Source organism: Pelecanus crispus, chromosome 2 (assembly GCF_030463565.1).
Source record: "Pelecanus crispus isolate bPelCri1 chromosome 2, bPelCri1.pri, whole genome shotgun sequence".
Taxonomy (NCBI): Eukaryota; Metazoa; Chordata; class Aves; order Pelecaniformes; family Pelecanidae; genus Pelecanus; species Pelecanus crispus.
The window spans coordinates 152,867,746-152,890,398 of NC_134644.1; the positions used below are offsets into that span (position 1 = coordinate 152,867,746).

Below are 22,653 nucleotides of genomic sequence, written 5' to 3' on the forward strand. Positions count from 1 at the left end.
AATATAGTACTTCAGCATATTATTTTAAAACACATATTGGCAGGAAAATCTCACATTATCTAAACCCATTGACTTTTAAAATTTATGGCTCTGTTTTGCTTTGGCAGATCAGTTTAATAAAACAGAAAGCAAAAGTGTCTTCTATGTTTAACAAAAAATTAGAATTTGCCATAAAAATTTGATGAAATGGGCTTCACTTACTTTTATCTAAACTGGCATCAATAAATTGTCACAGTAATCTGTGTTGTTTTATGAGGCACCAATACACCGTAGAAATATGTAGTTTTCTCAGCATTCACAGCAATGTGCCCTCACAGCCTGGAAAGCCAGTTGTATCCTGGACTGCATCAAAAGAAGTGTAGTCAAGGGAGGAGATTCTCCCCCCTCTACTCCACTCTCGTGAGACCCCACCTGGAGTCCTGCATCCAGCGCTGGAGTCCCCAGGATAAGAAAGATGTGGACCTGCTCGAGCAGGTCCAGAGGAGGGCCAGAAGGATGATCAGGGTGCTGGAGCACCTCCCATATGAGGACAGGCTGAAAGAGTTGGGGTTGTTCAGCCTGGAGAAGAGAGGGCTCCAGGGAGACCTTGTAGTGGCCTTCCAGTACTTAAAGGGAGCCTACAGGAAGGAGGGAGAGGGACTCTTACTGGGAGTGTAGTGTTAGGGTGAGGGGTAATGGTTTTAAACTGAAAGAGGGTAGATTCAGATTAGATATTAGGAAGAAATTCTTTACTGTGAGGGTGATGAGACGCTGGACCAGGATGCCCAGAGAAGTTGTGGATGGCCCCTCTATGGAAGTGTTCAAGGCCAGGTTGGATGGGGCTTTGAGCAACCTGTTCTAGTGGAAGGTATTCCTGCCCGTGGCAGGGGGGTTGGAACTAGATGATCTTTAAGGTCCCTTCCAATCCAAACCATTCTATGATTCTGTGATTCACTTTCTATGTCATTTAAAGCTCTGTAACTTATCCAGAATACTAATTTTGACTAAATTAAATGGAATCATCGTCATATTTGTAGACAGAGCCTAGAGATGTTCGTAATTCAAGGTCAGAAACTGAAAAATTGAGTGAATAATGCAAAATAATTTTATTAAATATCAACTTAAAAATCAGAACCCTCCAGGAGCACTTAACAATAACCAGTTTCAAATCAGTTTACAAAATATCTTTAGGCTTAGGGCCATTTTCTGGTAAAATTTTATGAATGTTTGATAAAAAGATGTAACAGAATATTTGCCTGCTCAGAAGTCATGTAGTCGTGTTAATATGGACTAAAAAGATATATTTTAAGTTTAATAACAATTACTCAAGATACATCTATCCTGTAACAACCTTTGTATTAGTCCTTCAGTGTTTCCTGACATTTAAATTATTCTTGAAGCCACTTATTAAAATAAAGACAAAGCTCTCTGAGTTCTTTTGAAAAAATTATTTGACACTGTTTTGGAAAATAAGCCAAAACCAGCTGAGGCATTATCAAGGAAAAAGGCATTGCCTTCAGATCCTGCTTTAAACCTGACAAGGTCTGAGGCAATCCTCTTTTTGTCTGAAAGTTCACATTGGACATTTGGGGGGCAATGTTGTCATCCTGACTGTCAGTTATTGAGAGAGAGAGGGAGAGAAAAGAACATTCATGCCAGATGGTCTCATCCTTTTTATCAGATATGTAACGGTGATAGACAGCATGTGAGTTAGGCAGCAAGAGGAGAAACGAGATGGAGGAAAGAAATATAGTTGTCAGATACTTTAAGTCTTCTTTCTTGCAGAATAATAGAATAGATATCAATGCAGGGCAGGAATCCTTTGTGTCTGAGGAAGCAATGTACATGTTAATTCTAGGCTTCACAGTGTACAAAGATGCAACACTAGGATAATAGTGCTGCAAAACTACACTATATTTTCTGAACTCTAGTTCTTGTTCTACAAGAGATTTTATGTTTTTCTGAGACTCTTAATTAGTCTTGAGAGATTTAAGAGAGGTTGTTAAAGATACATGTAAAGATGAACCACGCAGCATTTTTATGTTGTCAGTGTGCTCAGACTAGTTTTCCTTTGTTAGCCTGAGGACTGCTGATGTTTTGAAATGCCAGCTTCCCTGAGTTTCCAATACTGAGAGTTCACACAATAAATTCACAAAATAAAATACACTGATTTTGGAAAGTTTTGTGATTAACTTTTTTGGTAAAATAATCCTATATCCTGATTCTTTGCTCTGGTTTTGCACCAAGGCTTTCAGCTATCAGCAGAGCTCCCCCAACATTTTAGTGGTACTTTGTTAAAATAAGAAAATCTGGGAGACTGCTTAGCATGCCACATTTTCCTCATCATGTAGGATGGGAATTGATAATTCAGTTTTTGCAGAGTACCATACAGATTCAAATCGCGTCCTGGTCTGCATCAAAAGAAGCATGGTCAGCATGTTGAGGGACGTGATTTTCCCCTTCTACTCTGCTTTAGTCAGACCTCACCTGGAGCACTGCATCCAGCTCTGGAGCCCTCAGCACAAGAAGGACATGGACATGTTGGAGCAGGTCCAGAGGAGGGCCACAAAAATGATCGGAGGGTTGGAGCACCTCTCCTGTGAGGAAAGGCTGAGAGAGTTGGGGTTCAGTCGGGAGAAGATAAGGCTCCAGGGAGACCTTATTGCAATGTATAAAGGGGCTTAGAAGAAGATGGAGAAAGACTTTTACCAGGGCCTGTAGTGACAGGACAAGAGGCAATGGTTTTAAACTACAAGAGGGTAGATTTAGACTGGACATAAGGAAGAAATTTTTTACAATGAAGGTGGTGAGACACAGGAACAGGTTGCCCAGAGAAATTGTGGATGCCCCATCACCGGAAGTGTTCAAAGTCACGTTGGATGGGGCTTTGAGCAACCTGATCTAGTGAAAGATCTCCCTGCTCATTGTAGGGGGTGTTGGACTAGATGATCTTTAGAGGTCCCTTCCAACCCAAACCATTCTATTGTTCTATGCAATACTTTCTGTCTTGGTAGTGAATAAGCAGCCTGTGGATTTCTTCTTACTCAGTGAAAACACCATCAAAAAGAGACCAAGATGCAGAGGGGTCCTATTAAACAGATTATTTTGATATTATGTCAATGTATTTGGACTTTTCATGTCGTGTCAAGTTATATAAGCATTGGCAGAGTATTAGCAATAGACAGACTCTCAAACATCATCCAGATCAGGTAAGTCTACATGTAGTATTACTTGTTTAGTTTCAGGTCAATATGCTGTTGGTCTCAATTCATGATGCAGCAGCGGCATCACACATACCCCACCTATACTCTAATGGTCCTAAAGTTAGTGACAGGTTTTTTCTCATATTCTGATCCTAATAAAACTTGTTTTTCTGTCACTTATTTCATAGGTTAGAGCAGGGCTTTCCTTTTTTCCTATTCCTATATTTCCTATTTCCCCATGTGATTGGTTTGTCTTTGTGGGTTTTTTTGGTTGGGGTAGTGCTTTAGGTGTTCTTAATTTTGGATTCACCTCATTTGGCTTTAAAAGTCTACAGTGTAGAGATCTGTATCTTAGTTGTCTAATCTTCCTTTACAGTAAATGGAGAGAAATAAGCACTTCTGGGGAACAATTAATCTCTTCCCATGATAGACATCTAAAATTTCTTAGATGTTACAAGTACTGTTTCTTTCTGGTGACTCTAAGGGAGTGACTGGTGACTTAGGGAGCTTGCTCTGGAGTGCCTAAACTGCTGTTTTCTCAAACTAGGTGAGATCACCCAGTCCCTTGGGTCTGAGGTTTGTTCCATTTGTTTTAAAGAAAATTTAAAATAAAAAAATGTTTTGTTTTAAATAAAAATGTAAAAAAGGCAGATGCTCTATTGAAAACCACACTGACAATGTCTTTAGGCTGCCTTTTTTCTGGATTTACAATTAAGTCTTAATGATGACAATGATGATTGCTAGTTTGAACATCTTAACATGTAATGTTCAGTATCAGAAAGGCAGAAGTTTCAGTTTCATTTAGTATTTTTTGAAATTTCCATATATAAATGAATGATTCTTCTGATTTTTCACAAACCATTGTACTTCATGCCTTCTTTACCTCAGTCTTTAATAGTAAGACAGTTGTTCTCAGGGTACCCGGCCCCCTGAGCTGGAAGACAGGGATGGAGAGCAGAATGAAGCCCCCATCATCCAAGGGCAAATTGTTAGTGAACTGCTACACCACTTAGACACAGACAAGCCTATGGGGCCGGATGGGATCCACCCAAAGGTACTGAGGAAGCTAGCAGAAGTGCTCACCAAGCCACTTTCAATCATTTATCAGCAGTCCTGGCTAATCAGGGAGTTCCCAGTTGACTGGAAGTTAGCAAATGTGACGGGCATCTGCAAGAAGGGCCGGAAGGAGGATCTGGGGAGCTACAGGCCTGTCAGCCTGACCTCTGTGCCGGGTGATGTTATGGAGCAGATTGTCTTGAATGCCATCACACAGCATGTACAGGACAAACAGGCGATCAGGCCCCGTCAGCATGTGTTTATGAAAGGCAGGTCCTGCTTGACTAACCTGATCTCATTTTATGACAAGGTGACCCGCTTAGTGGATGAGGGAAAGGCTGTGGATTTTGTCTACCTGGACTTTAGTAAAGCCTTTGGCACCATTTCCCACAGCATTCTCCTGGAGAAACTGGCTGCTCATGGCTTGGACGGGCTGGGTAAAAAACCGACTGGATGGCTGAGCCCAAAGAGTGGTGCTGAATGGACTTAAATCCAGTTGGCCACTGGTCACAAGGCCTGTTCCCCAGGCCTCAGTACTGGGGCCAGTTCTGTTTAATATCTTTATCAATGATCTGGATGAGGGGATTGAGAGCATCCTCAGCAAGTTTGCAGACGACACCAAGCTGGGCAGGAGTGTTAATCTTCTTGAGGGTAGGATGGCCCTGCAGAGGGATCTGGAGAGGCTGGATCAATGGGCTGAGGCCAGTTGTATGAGGTTCAACAAGTGCTGGGTCCTTCCTTTGGGTCACAACAACCCCATGCAACGTTACAGGCTTGGGGAAGAGTGGTTGAAAAACTGCCCAGTGGAAAAGGACCTGGGGGTGTTGGTCAACAGCCAGTTGAATACGAGCTGGCTGTGTGCCCAGGTGGCCAAGAAGGCCAACAGCATCCTGGCTGGTATCAGACATAGTGTGGCCAGCAGGAGCAGGGAAGTGATTGTCCCCCTGTACTGGGGGGGTGAGGTGGTGAGGTGGTGAGGCTGCACCTGGAATACTGTGTCCAGTTTTGGGCCCCTCACTACAAGAAGACATGGAGATGCTGGTGCATGTCCAAAGAAGGGCAATGAAGCTGGTGAAGGGCCTGGAGCACAGGCCTTATGAGGAGCGGCTGAGGGAACTGGGGTTGTTTAGCCTGGAGAAAAAGGGGCTGAGGGGAGACCTTATCGCTCTCTACAACTACCTGAGAGGAGGTTGTAGAGAGGTGGATGTCAGTCTCTTCTCCCAAGTGAGAAGTGATAGAACAAGAGGAAACAGCCTCAAGTTCTGCCAGGGGAGGTTTAGATTGGATATTAGGAAAAATTTCTTCACTGAAAGGGTTATCAAGCACTGGAACAGGCTGCCCAGGGAAGTGGCTGAGTCCCCATCCCTGGAGGTATTTAAAAGACATGTAGATGTGGTGCTTAGGGACATGGTTTAGTGGTGGATTTGGCAGTGTTAGGTTAATGGTTGGACTTGATGGTCTTAAAGGTCTTTTCCAACCTAAATGATTGTATGAAAGAGGTGTAGATGCCAGGTCTTAGCTATGAGGACTGTGATACTTTATTCACACTTTACACAATGTGATACCATCTAACAGATTCATAAAAGCTAACTTTAGCTTGTAGCTCATCTCCCTTGGCTCCCTTCATAGTTGATGGAGAGAGGGAGGTTCTCTAGGGTATGATTCAGAGAACCTAAACTTAGTTTTCTGCTCTGAATTGCCCATTAGAGTCGTCTGCCTGTCTCCATTGACTGTAGAGGGAGCCTGGGGAGAGCAGATTCTCTGAGCTAACTTAAAAGAGTTTTTTAATATCCCCAGGTACGTACATAGACAACATCTAATGCTCTCTAAGCACTTGTAAGTCAGTGTGCACCCATTAAGGTATATGTTGAAAATCAAAGTTCTTATCCTGTATTATGTAGAGATAGTTAACATCAGCCTATTTTCATTCCATCTTTAAGAGCAGTATCACAATGTAGCACGTCAGATAGAGTAAAATCTATTAATTTGAGAGTAAAATATGCTGTATTTGGTTTTTATTTTAAGGTACAGAATAATATGGTTTCTGGTACATGTGTTATTTAGTTTTCTAGTTCTGATTTTTTTCTAGATATGTTGAGTTTCAGATAGGATATTTCACGCACACACACACTCTTAATACACTATAGATCAGATTTTATTGCTACTGAACACAGCAAAAAGATATGTACTGATGAATTTTATCTTTATGTAGTCTTGATAATGTTAGGCATAGTATTTAGTCACTTTTAGTTAGGTAAACGTGATTTACTAAAATACAATTATATAGGTACCTCATCTATGTATTAAAGTAAAACAAAGATATAATGCCTGTGTATGCATTCTTAACATATTTTGAATTAAGCATTTAAATTTTCCAATGTAATTTGTCTGTAAAATATAAATTATTTTAAACAGATAGGGATAAGTGGATTAATGCAATGCAAGGCACAATGAGCAAAATAGTAGAGAAAATTCTTTGCTTTGTTAGCAAGACTGAAATTTAACATCCCTTTGACAGAATCAGTTTTATGGTCAAGTCTAGTTTTATAGGGAATTTGAGAAGAAAAAAGGTTTTGTTTATTACTGTCCTTTTCCTCACATTTATTAAACCCCGAGTTAAAAGATGTTCTATGATGTTTCCCTGTAATTAATTTTAAACAAGCTTACAGAAGCAGAATTAACATTTTTCCCCCTTCTTCTGTATTTTTCCTTTCTGGGAAGGCACTCTGCCCAGAACAAAATACTGTGAAATGCTGGTAATTTGATATTTTGGGGGCAGGGGTGTTGTTTTTTAATATTTCAGTGAATTATTTTACATGAAGATTAACATGCTGGACCTTGACTCCTCACTTTCAGGACTGGATTGTAGGTCTTCTTAAAAAGCTTCTCTCTGGGGTTTAATATGAACATTTATGGGATACTATTTCTTTATAAAGGCTTATAGGTATGCTGCTCATTTTGGCAGAATCGTATGAGTCATTTTTAGATAGACTTGGAGCATCTAGATTCTGCATATCAGGTTACTGTTTGTGAGTCAGCAAAAAGGAGTTGCTGATGACCAGTCATTTGAAAAAGAAAGCGGATGTCAATACCTGTGGTTCCTTGAGGCGTCCTGTGTGTGTGGAGGCATGGTGCTTCCTCTGCCCTCACCACTGAGGAATATCCCACCTGGATCCTGCAGTGGCAAGGGAGCTGCAGGTCCTGGCATAGCCCTTTCCATGCCTTGTAGGGAGTAGGGTGGCAGCAGTCAGGTACAGCCCCAGCAAATATCGATGGCCTTAAGATTACATGTTGAGTGCCTGAGGTGTCTGTGCATCAAAGCGATACATCTCAAAGAATTCCAGTTACTGTAAGGTAAGTAATTATTCTCTCCTTTTTTTCTTTTTTTTCTTCTTCTCATGATTATTCCTACAAACAGGCAAACTGATTAAGTCTCCATATATGAGACAGTAAAAGGGATTATGTGCAAAAGTGATGACTGCAAAAGGTAGCTGTAAAAACAGATTTTGAATATTTTTTTGTTACCCTTTACTCTTAAAAATAAACTACCAAAATGTCTGTCTGCCTCTTCCTTTGAAATTTTTATATATACCCCTGATCTGCAGTGGCTAAACAATAAGTAGCTAAATTAAATATTTGTTATTACACACACGGGTGGAAAAGCTAAGTACATTTTGACACATCCAGACCTATTGCATAATATCTGGTGATTCATAGAAGTGTAAAGATAATAGTGTTCAAAAGATCTCAGTCTCCTTTTGAGGTTTTAAAATCTGTGGTCATCTTAAATACTTTTGGAATATAATGCTCCTGAATAACTGATCCAGTACCTTAATTACTGTAGATATTTCTTCTCTTTTGGTGTCTGCACCTTGGAAAATAACTAAAAAGCAGACTGCTTAGGTATTACTGTATATTTTCCTCTGATGATTTTATTTTCACTGGCTTTTTCTGAGAATTCTGCTGAAAAACTGTGTGTTTGTATAGGGCACTGAATTCTGTGAGAAATCCAGCTCTGATTAGATTCTTGTCTTGTTCCCTGGCCAGTTAATTACATTTCTCAAGCATAGTCACAAATACAGACTGAGGCATATTGCTTTTCTGGTTTATTCAGTAGACTGCATTGCATATTTTGAATTGGTTAGCTGCGTCCTATTATTAAGAGTCTATAAAGGAGCATGTCTTTGTGATACTAAGTGTGCAGTTACATTTTGTATATTCAGTGACCCAGTATTTTGTAGCATTTCATATAAGCCATAAGAGAAAATGAACAAAGACTGAATGTATGAGTCATTATTTGCTGAAAGGATCTTGTATTTGTATTTTTATTGTGTCCCTCAGAGTGAACATGTATATTTTTTGTTTTGGAGGGATTGAAGGTTTTTTCTAGTGAATATCAGAGTAAATACGCAGTTGTCTCCTTTTGCTGTTCTTTCAACCAGAAAGTACAATGCAGCCCCAGCATGTACTCTCTAGTTCTGATAATGGCAGGAAAAGTATGGAGCTTTAGAGAATATCAGCTAAATACTATGGTTATGTTTAAAAACTGTCCCTTTCACTGAAAAAAAGCCCTTTAACTTTTCGAACAGTATATGCATTAGTAGAATATAAAACCACCATGACATTAAAACAGCCACTATATATAATTATTTCATGATGAAATTAATTTTGTGGAAAGATAGGTAAAATGAGTTAAATAGTCTATGCCAGAAGCCTGGAAATTTTAATAAAGCAATTTAACAATTTGCTTATTGCAAAAATAATTTTGTTTCTGAACACTCGAAAATATAATTTATTTGCATTTTGGTATATTTTCTATTCTAAGCTGATAATAAAAGTTTGTCCAACCTCATTGGGTTGGAAGTAAGGGATGCTATGGATTTAAAAAGCCACGATGTGTAGAGACCTCAAATTAATGAATTCGCTGAAGTGTGATTTTCAAGAAAGAAAACATAAGTAAAAATTTCCAAGGTTTTCTAAGCCTGAGGATCATACTTCAAGGGCATACTGAATTTTGGTAATTGAGAAATTTCCATATAAATGTTTTTGGAAATGTGACAAATGTAGGTGCAATATTCCAAAGGAGATAAGGGAGCATCTTTTCTTCTCTCCCTCTTGGGTTTTTGATCCAGCAGTCAAGTTATGCCCTGCACAATGTCCCCATTAGATCCTGACAAGAAAAGCAGTTGCACTTTTTAACTACAAGAGCATAACATGTTTAAACTTACCTTCATTTATTTAAAAAGTACTTTACAAGTACTTGTAAACTGTTTTCTATGTCAGAAGTAATGTAATCTGGGATTTAGGAAAAGATATTTGAATTCTAAAGACATTTACTTGCCATGTTTGCTTTTATGTTCATTATTGAAAACATAACAGAAATATCTGTTTTACTGAACAGAATGTGATAAAATAGCAATATTTTGATTTATATCAAGGTATAAATCTTGATCTTTATAGAGTGGGCCAGAGAGTTCATAAACATGCACTTCATTGAAGGTTTTGATGTTAGCTGTTTAAGCACGGAAAATTGGCTTACAGTGAAACTGTCTCACAGCATTGTCAACACTCTACTGGTGAAAAGATTTGAAATTTATTGAACTTATGGCATGGTTGCCCATTGTCTCAGCCAGCTTTCATCTCACTGACAGGTCTCTGGACGTATTTTCAAAATTGGCAATATCTGTTGGTCATGCCTGGAATTACAATTGAAGTTATGTCTGTTTGGACATCTTTGTCCTTCTGAAAATCAGGCTTCCCACCAGTACTTAGTTTTTGCTGTGTAAAATAAAGGCTGAAGGTATCAATATATAGACATTTTTCTGACATTCTGGTTTTCATCAGGAAATATAGCTTAGTGTGAGATTTAACAATGAGATATCTTTTATTTTTATGGCCTTTTTTTTTTTTTTCCAGATTCAGTGGTCTGGATTTCTTTAGAGGATGCCACATGATTGTCAGTAGTGATCTTAGTAGGAGATGGTCACAGATAATAATTGTCAGATTAAGCTTTGTTATACATGCATCATTTTGCGTTTGGCCCAATACTTTTAATTTTTTGTCTCCTTTTTATTATAGCAACAGCAAGGAGCAAATGAGAAATTTTAGTAAAGACAACTACAATGAAAAAAATCCAGTGACACATGGGATAATTATTTCCTGTTGTCAGTTCTTTGAAAAATGCCAGCTTTAAATCTTGTTGAACACGCTGGAATTCTCTGGATATGACTGAGTATGTGGACTTGATTTCATGATTCTAATTACTGGCTTCTGATAGTTATCCTGACTGGATAACTTTTGTGGTATTAACCACCACTACAAAACGTGTGACAGGAATGTCACCTTTCAAGAAATGGGTGACAAATTCTTCAAAGATGAGGTGATACATGTTCTGTAGTCACATTACAGAAAATTGCTAGTGATACTTGTTTTTACTGTTTAGCATAAGAAAGTTCTTAAAAAAAAAAAATGTTAAAACAGTAGTTGGAATTTAAGAACAAATTTTGTTTCAACCATTCACTTTTTTTGTTAAATTTTCTATACTGAATATTCCAAAAGAATGTTCAGACTTATTAGTGTTTTGCCATGTTACAAATTACTCTGAAAAAAATTAATCATGCTATAGCCAGGGCTTATTATTTTAAGAAATATTTTAATTAGAAATTTAAAAGAATTTTTCACATAGATTTCTGAAGTTCAGACTGCTATTCGTCTAGGTGTTATGGAAAAGTTGTAAATAGGTTTTAAATCCCCAACAGCAGCATTTCTACTGAGATAAAAGTAATAAGAGGAAAATAGCTTGTCTGGTGAAGATTATTTGTCCTTAAGTAATGGTTTTGGGAAAAGCCATGAATATTGACCTAGATGTTAGGCACTTTTGACAATCTCAGACTCCTAGCTGGAGTAAATTTGGTGATATCAGAACCACTGAATAGGTCTCCTGATGTAACAAAGGGAACCTCATTTACAGTAGGTGCAGGTTATGCTGCACATGCTCTCTTCCTTCTCTTTCCATTTCTTTTCCCCTAGCCTTTTCTTTGAAGTTCTGCAAATATATGCTTTCTTCTGTCTCTCCATTCCTTCTTATGCTGAAGGCATAGAGGAATCATCTGAAGGTGGTCACATTCTGCATGTGCAGTAGCCCATCCATTGCATACCTACTTGTCTGTAATTTTTTCCGAAGTTTGAGTCATATATCCCCCTCCTCCTTTGCCTTATCCATCTGAATTCCAAATAAAGGTTTTATCTTTGCCATAGACCTATTTATTTTTTATCCATTTGTTACTAAAGTAACAAATTCAGAAGATTTAAATGTTATTTCTAATCAGAGTAACTGTGCATTGGGGTTATATGTGTTGTGGCTTCTATGCAAGAGAACATGGACAATCAGCATTGAAACGTCCTCATATGGCTCCATACCAAACTGCTGCTTAAGTGTTCTCATACTTGTGATTTCACCTTGGACTTGTGTTCAAGGCTAGGTATCTTCCACTGTGCAATCTGCAACACAATATTGAGTAAGAATGGTGAAGATAGCATGTTAAATCATTTCAGCTGTAAAAGTAATTGTTAATAATTGTAGAGTAATTGTACCACTATTCCTTAGTGTACTACTTACTGTAAGAAAAATGTGTGGGTCATCTCAAACCAATAATTCTGGGAATCTTCTAATTTAAATTGCCTTTTTTTAATCTTGCTATTTGCTTTGTATCCACTTGTGATATTAGTGTGTTTCAATTTTATCTCCCATGCTGATCTTGAATCATTATTTGAGAAAAGCCTCCATAACTCCCATTCAAATGAAGAGATACAGTTCAACCCAAAGTCTGCTTTTTTGTTGCCTACCCTCAGAATGGGGTGTCATAAAAGATGACCTGAAAAGATAGTATGATCTCTCAGGAAAAGGCTCTGAAGATAAATGCTTTAAAGATATGTTTTATTGGAAGGCCTGAAGCAATCAGTTTCTCTAATGGAAGAGATCTGATTTGCAGTTGGACATAATCACAGCACTGTGCCTGAAAGCTAAATGCCCCTTGTTAAAAGGTGGTATAGGAATATATAGGTCCTGCATCCCTGGTGTTGATAAGGTTGTGATTTTGCCATGGTCACAAGATACTTTTGATGGCAAAGAACAGGAATATGTGTGGATTCAGGAAGAGTAGCTAAAAAAGTGAAATGCATATCTATATAAGATGTATTGCTTTTTATTTGCTCTTTTGCCATCTTGTATTGTTGGCCTCAATATGCCAGTCAACTATGGAACATGTAAAGAACTGGAAAGTTTCTAAAAATGCAGAAGGAAAAAACAGTTTTTGCAATAAAACTGGTGCGCAGGTTGTGTTACTGGAACAAGCCTATGTTTGGTTTTTGGGCACCAGAACAAATGAACCCATGTACTAGGATGGTACAAGGAGGTATCAAATGCTGTAGGCAAGAAATGCTCTCCTATTCCAGACTAGAAGATTCTTTGTGGCAATATCCATTCTAAGAAGGAAGAATAAGGGGCAAATCATTCCTAATGATAGGAAGCCAGAAGACAAAGTTTATGAATAAACTAACAGAACAGTATTTTGAAAGTTTGGGAGTGGGAATGATAAGAAACATCTTGAAAGCAGGAATGTTTCTGATCATGTGTGCAGGCAACTAAATAAACTAGAGTATCAGTTTGCTCCTGCATGGGTACTCAGCCTGTACTTATACCCAGCAAGTCCCAGCTCCTGTACAATGTACAGGAGGAATGTACAACACTCCCTTTTTGTTTTCCACAAGCATTACTATTACAGACAATAGAAAGTAATGACAGAAACTCAGATCAGAAATATCCTGGATTGCATTTTATTTTGTGTCCATTTCTCCTAACACTAATTTTTTTTGTTTGATTTCCATAGGCAGTATTTGTAAAGCTGTAATGTTGATTTGCAGCTTTATCTTTTTGTCAAATTGTTATTAAGCAAAATTTCATTATCTTTTTGAGTACAACTTCATTAGATTTAGCATTTATCAAATTCTTCATTCCTTCATAAGCTTCTTATAAGCTCATCGTACCTAGTGCTAAACACTGACTGCAAGACATACAACTTCCAAATAAAATTATTAATGGAAGCATTTTAGTCCACTTCACTGAAATGCATATCTCAGTGTTTACTTGCAGCTCCCCTGTATTTTTAAAACAATAGCAGAGTCGTCCTGATCAAGTCCCCAGTCCAGGTTCTTGCAATATTTATAGGATCCTGTGTCAGTCTCTCTGATTATACATAATTTGTATGAAATACCAATCATCTCACCGTTCCTATTACAATCACTTTATTTTATGTGATGAATAGATCCATTATCTCTGATAATCTGGAACTGAAACATCAAGTCCAGTTTCCTGTATAAGTGAAAGACTGTTTTTTTAAATTCAGAATTTTTGAACTAAAAGAGTACTGTTTGGAGGTGGTGAGACAACGTGGTCCTACCAATGTTAGACTGACCTGACCTGAAAATGGTTTTCGATTCAGTAAATGTTCTCTTAAGTCAACTCAGTGAGAAAGAGAGAAAATAGAATTTCTTATTAAGTTGAATTACATAATTGCCAGCCTTTGCCAGCCTTGGAAGGTCCTCAAGTATTTTGCTGGACCAGCCTTTGCCTCTGAGCCTGTATCTTTGATGATTCTTGACAAAGAGTTTTCAGAATGTCTGGCAAAATGTTAGATCTCTTGGCTATGAACATGTTTCCCATGTTAAGTTTGTCGTCTTGGAGAAATGTGTGTTATTCCTAATGATTTTAGAAGTTTTACTTCTTTTCTCATATTTCTTCCAGTAGTGTAAAAAAATTCCACTCAATATTCCCTTAAGCCAGTGCTTTAAGGAAGAGCTATGGCAAAAGTATACATAGAATAGGGCAGCTACAGTGCCTGTCAAAACAGAGTAGGTGAACCTAGGCTGGCACTTGGCTCTAAAAGTCTCTAGGGGTGTTGCATTCAGAGGAACTATCCTGCTGCTATTAATGCTGGTGCAGTCTAACTTAGTTGTGTGTGGTTAAACTGTCTAGTGGAACAGAGTTGTCACAAGGCACAAGAGCAGTCCTGTTGCAGGATAAGCAATCGGCAAGATAAAGCAGTAATACAGCATAGAGCATAGATAAAATGCTTCGCTGTTAGTTTAAATGACTGAGAAAGAGAAAAGAAGTCATAAAGTTCCTCTGGTTTCCAGAACTTTCTGCTTTACTACTGTGTTTTTATAATATGGAATATCCTTTTGAAGTTGAAGGTAAAGTTTCTACTTTCAGTTAAACTGATCTAATACCTTTTCTTCTCATGTTTTTAGTAAACTGGAATTTTTCTTCATATGCTTCTGTATCATTAATGTCAGTTTTTTGCCTTTACACTATTGATCAGTAACTGCACCTCGATTCTCCATTCAGAGAGAGTCTCTAGTGTATTATTGAAGGTATTTCTAAAATAGTGTAAAAAAGCAAAAAGGGTCTGAACAAGAAATGTCCAGCACAGTAGTATCTTTCTGTCCGCTTTTCACAAACCTAGCTTTTAGAAACCCATTTTTTTCTATGATGCATTGATGGTAAGTCTCTCAAGATTTTTTCTGTATTTCAAGTGTTTATATCTATGGCAATAATTTTCTATGGATTTATGAATCAAACTCAAAATTCCAACTGAGTACCATTGGTTCTTCTCACCTTGCTATAGGAGAAGGTCTTGAGGGTACTGGTGGATGAAAAAATGAATATGAGCTGGCAATGTGCACTCACAGCCCAGAAAGCGAATCAAAACAAGTGTGGCCAGCAGGTTGAGGGAGGAGATTCTCCCCCTCTGCTCCACTCTTGTGAGACCCCACCTGGAGTCCTGCATCCAGCGCTGGAGTCCCAGGATAAGAAAGATGTGGACCTGCTCGAGCAGGTCCATAGGAGGGCCAGAAGGATGATCAGGGTGCTGGAGCACCTCCCATATGAGGACAGGCTGAAAGAGTTGGGGTTGTTCAGCCTGGAGAAGAGAGGGCTCCAGGGAGACCTTGTAGTGGCCTTCCAGTACTTAAAGGGAGCCTACAGGAAGGAGGGAGAGGGACTCCTACTGGGAGTGTAGTGTTAGGGTGAGGGGTAATGGTTTTAAACTGAAAGAGGGTAGATTTAGATTAGATATTAGGAAGAAATTCTTTACTGTGAGGGTGATGAGACGCTGGACCAGGATGCCCAGAGAAGTTGTGGATGGCCCCTCTATGGAAGTGTTCAAGGCCAGGTTGGATGGGGCTTTGAGCAACCTGTTCTAGTGGAAGGTATTCCTGCCCGTGGCAGGGGGGTTGGAGCTAGATGATCTTTAATGTCCTTTCCAATCCAAACCATTCTATGAATCTGTGATTCTATGAATTACAGCTGTAGGGAAATAGCCAGAGAGTGGAAAGGTAAAAGTTATTTAGATTCTGCTATTAATAGTATATCATCCATATAAACCCAAATAATCTAATCCATTGCTTTGGCAAATATCACCCTAATGATTAAGATAAATGAACTTGGTGCCACAGTAAGGCCAAATATAAGGAATTTAATTTGCTTTTTTTTTTTCTTCTCAGCAAAGTTTCAGTTATATCCGGCATTAATCTAATTTCTAGAAAAAAGCCATCCTGTGGAGGAAGGACATCAAACTATGTGATCATGGTTATCCTTCTCTCACTATTATATATGAATCTATTAATCTTGTAACAGCTTTGTGTTAGTTCACCTGGATATGCATTTCAAAATTGCTATATGCCATGAAATATTCTTTGGCAATTGTAAAAGTCGAATCTGTCCAACTATCCATTTTGATTGTTTTTCTCCTGTAAAACTATGGAAACTTGATCTTCACTTTCTGCTCCATCAACTCAAGCATCCTGAATGTCTTTTATAGTCTCTTGCAAAGTTAGTATGGCTCCCCAGCCTAACATCCAGTTGCTCTCATGCTTGAAAAGTGCTTCAGCGAGCGTACATTTAACCTTTCTTGTTGTTTAGCTCAACAACGGAAGTAAAGGTTAACTTAAAAAATACTGCAGATCCCAACAATCGGACAATAACAGTCCCAAGAGTGATGAAGTCATCACTAATCTCTAAAGTGTCTTCACAAAAGGTTTTAAATACTCACTTTTCTTACTTATTTTTTCCTGTTCTTTTACTCTGTTCTCTTAGCTGATTTCTCACATTCTACTTGACTGAATTATTGAGAGTACTCTGTAATTTTTATAAGACTTGTGTTATCGAAGGTGCTGACAGCCTGTACGACTTGAACAATTCCCTCTTGATGTTTCTCAGCTATTTGTCAATTGAATCTAGTGGGTCTTGGTTGGTCTTTTTATTTGTTTTCATACCTTTTCTATAAGTGTGGTTGTTGATGGAAGAAGTGACCAATGTTAGGTCCAGAAATCTTCTAATATGTAGCCCTGAACTTCAGTTAGAATTTCATCATTTGAATCTTGGCTTTGGAGGATCCTACTGAAAACTGGCTTCTTGTGTAATGCAGGTTATGTTGGTGACAGGAACTGTAAAGCATTAATTAGTTGGGAAGTTTATATACACATGGAGTTACAAAATGAGCATTCATTTCTCCTGTGGAATATAAAAAGCTGGCATGTTATTTTCTTTTTTAAGTAACACTAATTAAGTCTGTCTTCATTGCAGTAGAATGCAGAATACATCTAAGGGCTGGTTTACGTTACAAGACTAGATTTATTTTAGTTGTTTCATTTTAAAGTGCCTTTGATACCCACACAACTTTCTTGAAAGAGACATAGTTACATATTTCAGTAAATTTTCTTCATGGCTATTGCGTTTCTAGTAGTTCTGCAAGGACTATTCAACAGTGGTTTGCTTCCTGCTAGAAGAGGTCGGTATTTTCCTCTGTATGTTTTATACTGTTGTCATCTTGACTGGATGCCACCATGCCACCTTTCCATATAAATGCTGCTAGGCAGCTGGGGTTATCCTTTCCACTTCCAAGTGTTCACTTCCATGTACTTCCTAGAGTAGCTAGTGGTCTTTCATAGTGATTTTTACAAAGTTCCGGGAATAAATTTTCTTCTTTGGAAAGCTGCATGTTGAGCTTATTTTATGGAAGACTTGCTCTAGCACAGACAACTCTAAGAGATGATCAGAAACGAAGAGGGGGCAACATCCAGAGCTGGTCTCAAGCACTGCAGAAAAGCAAAGTAGCTCTGGTAGAAATACCTAATTGAGGGATCTGAGCTAGGTGTCTGAGGATGACCCTTCTCTCTGCTGATATTTCAGGAAACTGGGTGGTTGTTACACCCATGACATTGTCACTACATCGTAGTGTGGTGGGAAGTTTTTCACATAGTGTCTCTGAAAACCCAGGCAGCACAGTCATGGTGGACATCTCCCTTTCTCCTGTCTGAGCCCTGGGATTTAAACTGAAGGAGGTCTGTCTAGGCAGCCGTAACTGTTCAATCTTGCACATTGGGGTGCACATTTGGGCTCACATAAGGACTGTGGATTGAGAGCCCAGTACTTAAACTTCCTGTGGAGCAAGTTCTTTTAGCTTGAAAAATATTGTAAAGTCATGCCCTACCAATATATAATATAGGTGCTATAGCTTTTTAGAGAAATGGAAATTATTTTTCCGTAAACTTGTGGTCTGCTCCGATGTTGGATAGAGTTAGGTGCTGCTTTAAAAATACACACATTTAATCCTGTCTCACCAGCATGTTGAGAATGACAGTTGAATTGGAAATTTGAAATTTTATGTACCGTGGTAATTTCCAAGAGTTATGGAATGCGCCTGTCTCATTTAGTAGTGGTCCAGCTGATGTTCCCTAGGATGAACGTGTTTAGCTTGCCAGCTTTGTCTTGGAGAAGCTGCTGCCCACAGCCCACCATTCATTGATGAGCCACCACTGATTTAATTTACTGGATTTAATAATGGGCCTTTACCTCACATTACTGAAGAAACTGGACATTTTTGCAGCGGTTTTTTTCTGCTTGCTCTTTTGTGGAGGCATCAAAACAGCTCAGTATGACCTATTTAATCTCTTCCAGACTGAAATATGAACCACAGAGATATTTTAAAACCAGAGTTCATTGTATGATATCACATGTGTATTTTAATTGTGGATACTGCAAAGAGAGGAAAAAAACCAAAAGAGACACTGACTCACATTCATTAGTAAAGTTACAGTTTTAGTTCAACAATCCAAAACAGCCTGCAGAGATATTATTAGGCAAAACAATTCTCATATGACTGTCCATGTTGCTGATATTTTCTTACTGTTTGATCATTATTGAAGTAGCTATCTTTTTTTATTTAATGGTGATAATACCCTCCTAATAATGGAGTGTTTCTTTGAAAGAAAATTCTCCTCTTCATCAGACTTAAATGTTTCCTTTGAAAAACCAGGATACTTTCAACTGCTGGGAAAAGCACCTGCTGAATGATCCCTGTGGTAAGAAACTGAAACACTTTAAAAAGATTAGACCCAAAATTAGATGCAATGATGTATAGATGAAGTGTATTATGATATATTCTCTATGATGGCTGCGGGAAAAAAACTTTGGTGTCAGGGTGCCTTTTCTAGGAGTATGAACATACTATTATTGAGGTGGAGAAAATCTAGGTTGCTGCTAAGTCTGTATTTTTCCCACGTCATGACACTTTATCATGGCTTAGATTTATTACAGTCAAATTTAGCTGGGGTATGGTGCTTTATATTAAACAATTTATTTGTAAGCTAGATTGCTTAGATAGAAGATACCTTGCTTGTGAAATTGTGGAAAAATGTGTTTATAATTATTTAATGCAGATGAGACTGTCTACACATTTGCTTTCTATTATTTTCATATTCTCACCATATTTTGAAAGTGAGTTCTGATGACTGTTGCGAGAAATAATTAGTCCACTGATTTTCACTGTTTTTTTTTTTTTTTAAATGGTATGTAAAAAAAGTATTTTTGGTTCTACAGTATGTTCAACACATCAGACTGAAGTAGATGCTACAGCTGCTTTAGCCTAACGGTTGAAAATTATGTCAAAATTTGACTTGTTACGAACTAAAAGTAATAGATGTTATATAATTGCATTTGAGACCTAGAACACAAAGAAGATGCTGGACCTAGTAACACAAAACATGAAATACTGGAACTGCACAATTTTAAAAATAGTTTAAATTAAATGCCTTGACCAGCATGTACATTTGTAGGCAATAGTACTGTAGCAAGGCACTAATCAGCTAAGTACCATAATCCTCCTTATAGGGTAAATTCTTACTTGACCTCCAGCTATATACAGCACATGGTAACGGCATTAAACTATAACACTCCTCTCATGCTCTCAATAGCTTCCCATTGGGTCAGCTCGCTGACTTGAATTGCTGTTGTTTCATATACTATACTTTTTCTTTTTTTTTTTTTTCCCTAGATGCCTTATATTTTGTAATTGCATTTTGGGGGAAGGGAAAGGATTGTAAAATATATCTAAAAATTGTATCTCAAAATCAAGAGACTGTTCATATGATTTCACTGAACCTAGAGGATTAAATGAAAGACCTAGCCAGAACAGAAATTGATGTATTCTCATGAACCCGAGGCTTCCTACTTCCCAGATGTGCAGTGGCTGATCAAAAGGTAAAGCAGGGAAGAAAGATGCTGAATGTGTTGTGTGAAGACAATGTGTAACACAGCATTTTTTGCTCTTTTTGGGGATGATTAGGAAGATATTTTTTACTTTTAGCAAAAAAAGCTCAATGGAAGTACTGAAAAACTTTTTATTGTGCTTCAGATAGATGAGAATAGTATCTTTAAAACAGTCTTGTAATTTTCTTTAAATTAGTATTTTAAATTGTATTATATGTTCTGCGGCAAAAATAATTCTTGAAAAGTTGGATTTCTTTTCATAAAAATAGTATATGCAGAATTTTGGAATTTTCTTGTATTTTGTATATTTTGAAGTCCTTTTTAATAACAGTTCAGTATTGTATTGACTCATTCTTATGTTTTAATGTTTCTGTGACCTACTATTCTTTTAACACCCCGGGTTTTAAACTCATTTGAATCCTGCTGTATGGCAGCTGTTAATTGATTCCACCCTTCTGCAAATGATTTCTATGGTGTCAGTACCGAGACAGATAACTAGAATGCACATTCTGACCAATTATTCTCAAAAGCAATTTAATCCATTTAGCATTGGTTTTATGGTTAGCTTTTTTAACAAGAGATTTTACTGAAAAAGTAGGTGAGATATTTCTTGTTTATATATTAAGTGGCAAGAATTCACAAAATACTCATTTTGAAAATGTTCAAAAGTAGAATAAAGAAAAATCTCAGGATGTTTAACCTATTTGTAAAAGGTAAACATTCATGACTGTAGCTGAATGAACTGGAAGATTAAAATATAGTTATTTTATTTCTCTCTTTACAGTTCTCTAAGATCAAATTATATGATATGAGGGCTGCTGAAACCAGTCACAATAAAGGAGGATAAAGCCATTTCTACTGGTAGTCCCATTTGCCTATCTGTGATGTTCTTGATGTAGTAAAAAGCTGTGAAATGAACTTATTACCTAAATATTTGTAGATTAGCAAGGGATACTTAAAATCACTATTTTAGGTCAGCAGTTCTTCATTTTTTCCATCTTATAACTCTTTTCCCCACACAAATTGAAATTAGCCCTTGAAAGCTGCAGTGCTGAAATTTTGCTGAATTGCTTTTATAGAAAAGACTTGATTCTGAAGTAATTGTATTGTTTTATATGTCTGTGCAATCATGTCAAGTTCAAAACAAAGTTGTTCTCAGTGGTGAATTTAATTATGTTAATGTTTTGTTACTACAGATTTCCTTTCATTCCATTGATACCAGCCTGCAGTCAGTGAATTTATATTTTCGGATAAAATCTAAGAGAGATCAACATCTGCAGTATCGCTCTCATGCTTCAGTAAATTTTATAATTGTTATTGTAAACTTAATTCATTATTGTTTGGAGATATTTAGCTGGAAGGTATTTTAATGGTTCAAAATATGGTTGCTATAAAATAAAATTTGTAAAACATGGCTGAAATGAGAAATGAAATAACGTCTCAGACGAACTTTACTTAGTGAATTGCTTAGGTGTCTGAGTATTAGCTGTACTTCAGGGCAGCCTGTTTAAAACTATATTTGTCAAGAAATGTGATAAATACCTTTTCTTTCTACCAGAGTAGGCTGTTTAAATGAATTACCTTGCAAATTGTGCATTGGTTGCTTACATTCTTTCTTTTTTTGGGGGGGATGAGAAACCGAGGAGAGGGGAACAGACAGATCAGAAGATTAATCTAGTATAACACTAGACAGCATAGAAGAACTGCAAAAAGAGATCTTGGTAGAAACTGGAACTGCTTAGAAGTCAGAAAAAGCTATCTTTTTCAATAAGCTGGAGGCATAGCTGCTTTGGAGAGTGTGCAAAATGTTTTCTCATGCACGTTGTGACTCAGCAAAAGCAAAAGTTCTAAGTAGAGGATGAGAAAAGGAGTTAAATCAATACCAGCTAGTCTCTTAAAAACACTTCCAAAAATAGGTAAACATTTTGCAGATTCTTCAGTGTGGCAAAGGAAGTCTGTGGAAATGCTGTCATGAGTACCTAACAGTGAGAGAGTAGGACCCTCCCTGAGAAAGGCAGCCAGATCTTAATTTTGCACGGCAAGATTTCTGGGTTCATTGCACTCACGGGAGTTTTGGTTGCAAGGTCCAGAGTGTATTCAGCTCACCTTCTTGCCGCCCAGGAACTTTTTTGCAAGGTGTCATGATGGTGTTTTGTCTGCTCCCTGTCGTTGGTTTAAAACAAGTGACTGACTGACTGACTGTTGAATACAATACATAGAAGCATAAAAATTTAGAATAGTAGAACTATACTTGCAGGATCACGCAGGAACTAACAAACGCTGTTTTCCTGACAGGAGCCTTACAGTAAAGGAGAGACAAAGCTGTGCTCAGTGTATTTGATGAGGTCTCTAACAAGAAGCCCTGTCTGTTGCACCGCTTTTGTGACAGAGTTCCAGTGGGAAATGTGACTATTTACCTACTCTGAATTATTCTTTCATGTACTGAAAGGATCACATTTTGAAAATAATTAAGCAAAATTACAATATATGCAGGAGAAATATTTCCAGGTTTAATTTTCCAGTCAATTTTATTCCTTGCTAATTTATAGGAAACAGAGAACAAAATAAATACTGTCTAGTAAATTATAATTAGGTCTTACAAATAGGTGACCAATACTCAGTTTTGAAGTAGCTGATGATGGCTTAGGCCCACTGAGTCCTTACTATTTCTTAATTGACCCCAAACTTCTTATTTATAAAAATTTCCAAGTAAATGTAGATGGATTCAGGTACCCATATGTTTGAACATATCTTTAGAATGGTATTTTCTTGAAAGTTTTCTTCAGTTCAAATGTGTCTTCTATTGGT

The 22,653-nt window shown here is 37.6% G+C and overlaps 1 protein-coding gene across 42 annotated transcripts in view; it reads left to right on the plus strand.

Annotated features, from left to right (window-relative positions):
- The window catches only part of RIMS2 (regulating synaptic membrane exocytosis 2), a 496,337-nt gene that overhangs the window by 193,976 nt on the left and 279,708 nt on the right, over nt 1–22,653 (plus strand). Inside the window, exon 5 of one of the 42 annotated variants that reach the window (XM_075704500.1) lies at nt 20,925–20,953. The exons of the other annotated variants lie outside the window; for them this stretch is intronic. Within the exon in view, the coding sequence (XP_075560615.1) occupies nt 20,925–20,953 (29 nt within the window). The remainder of the gene's footprint in view (nt 1–20,924; nt 20,954–22,653) is intronic. 42 annotated transcript variants of the gene reach the window in all.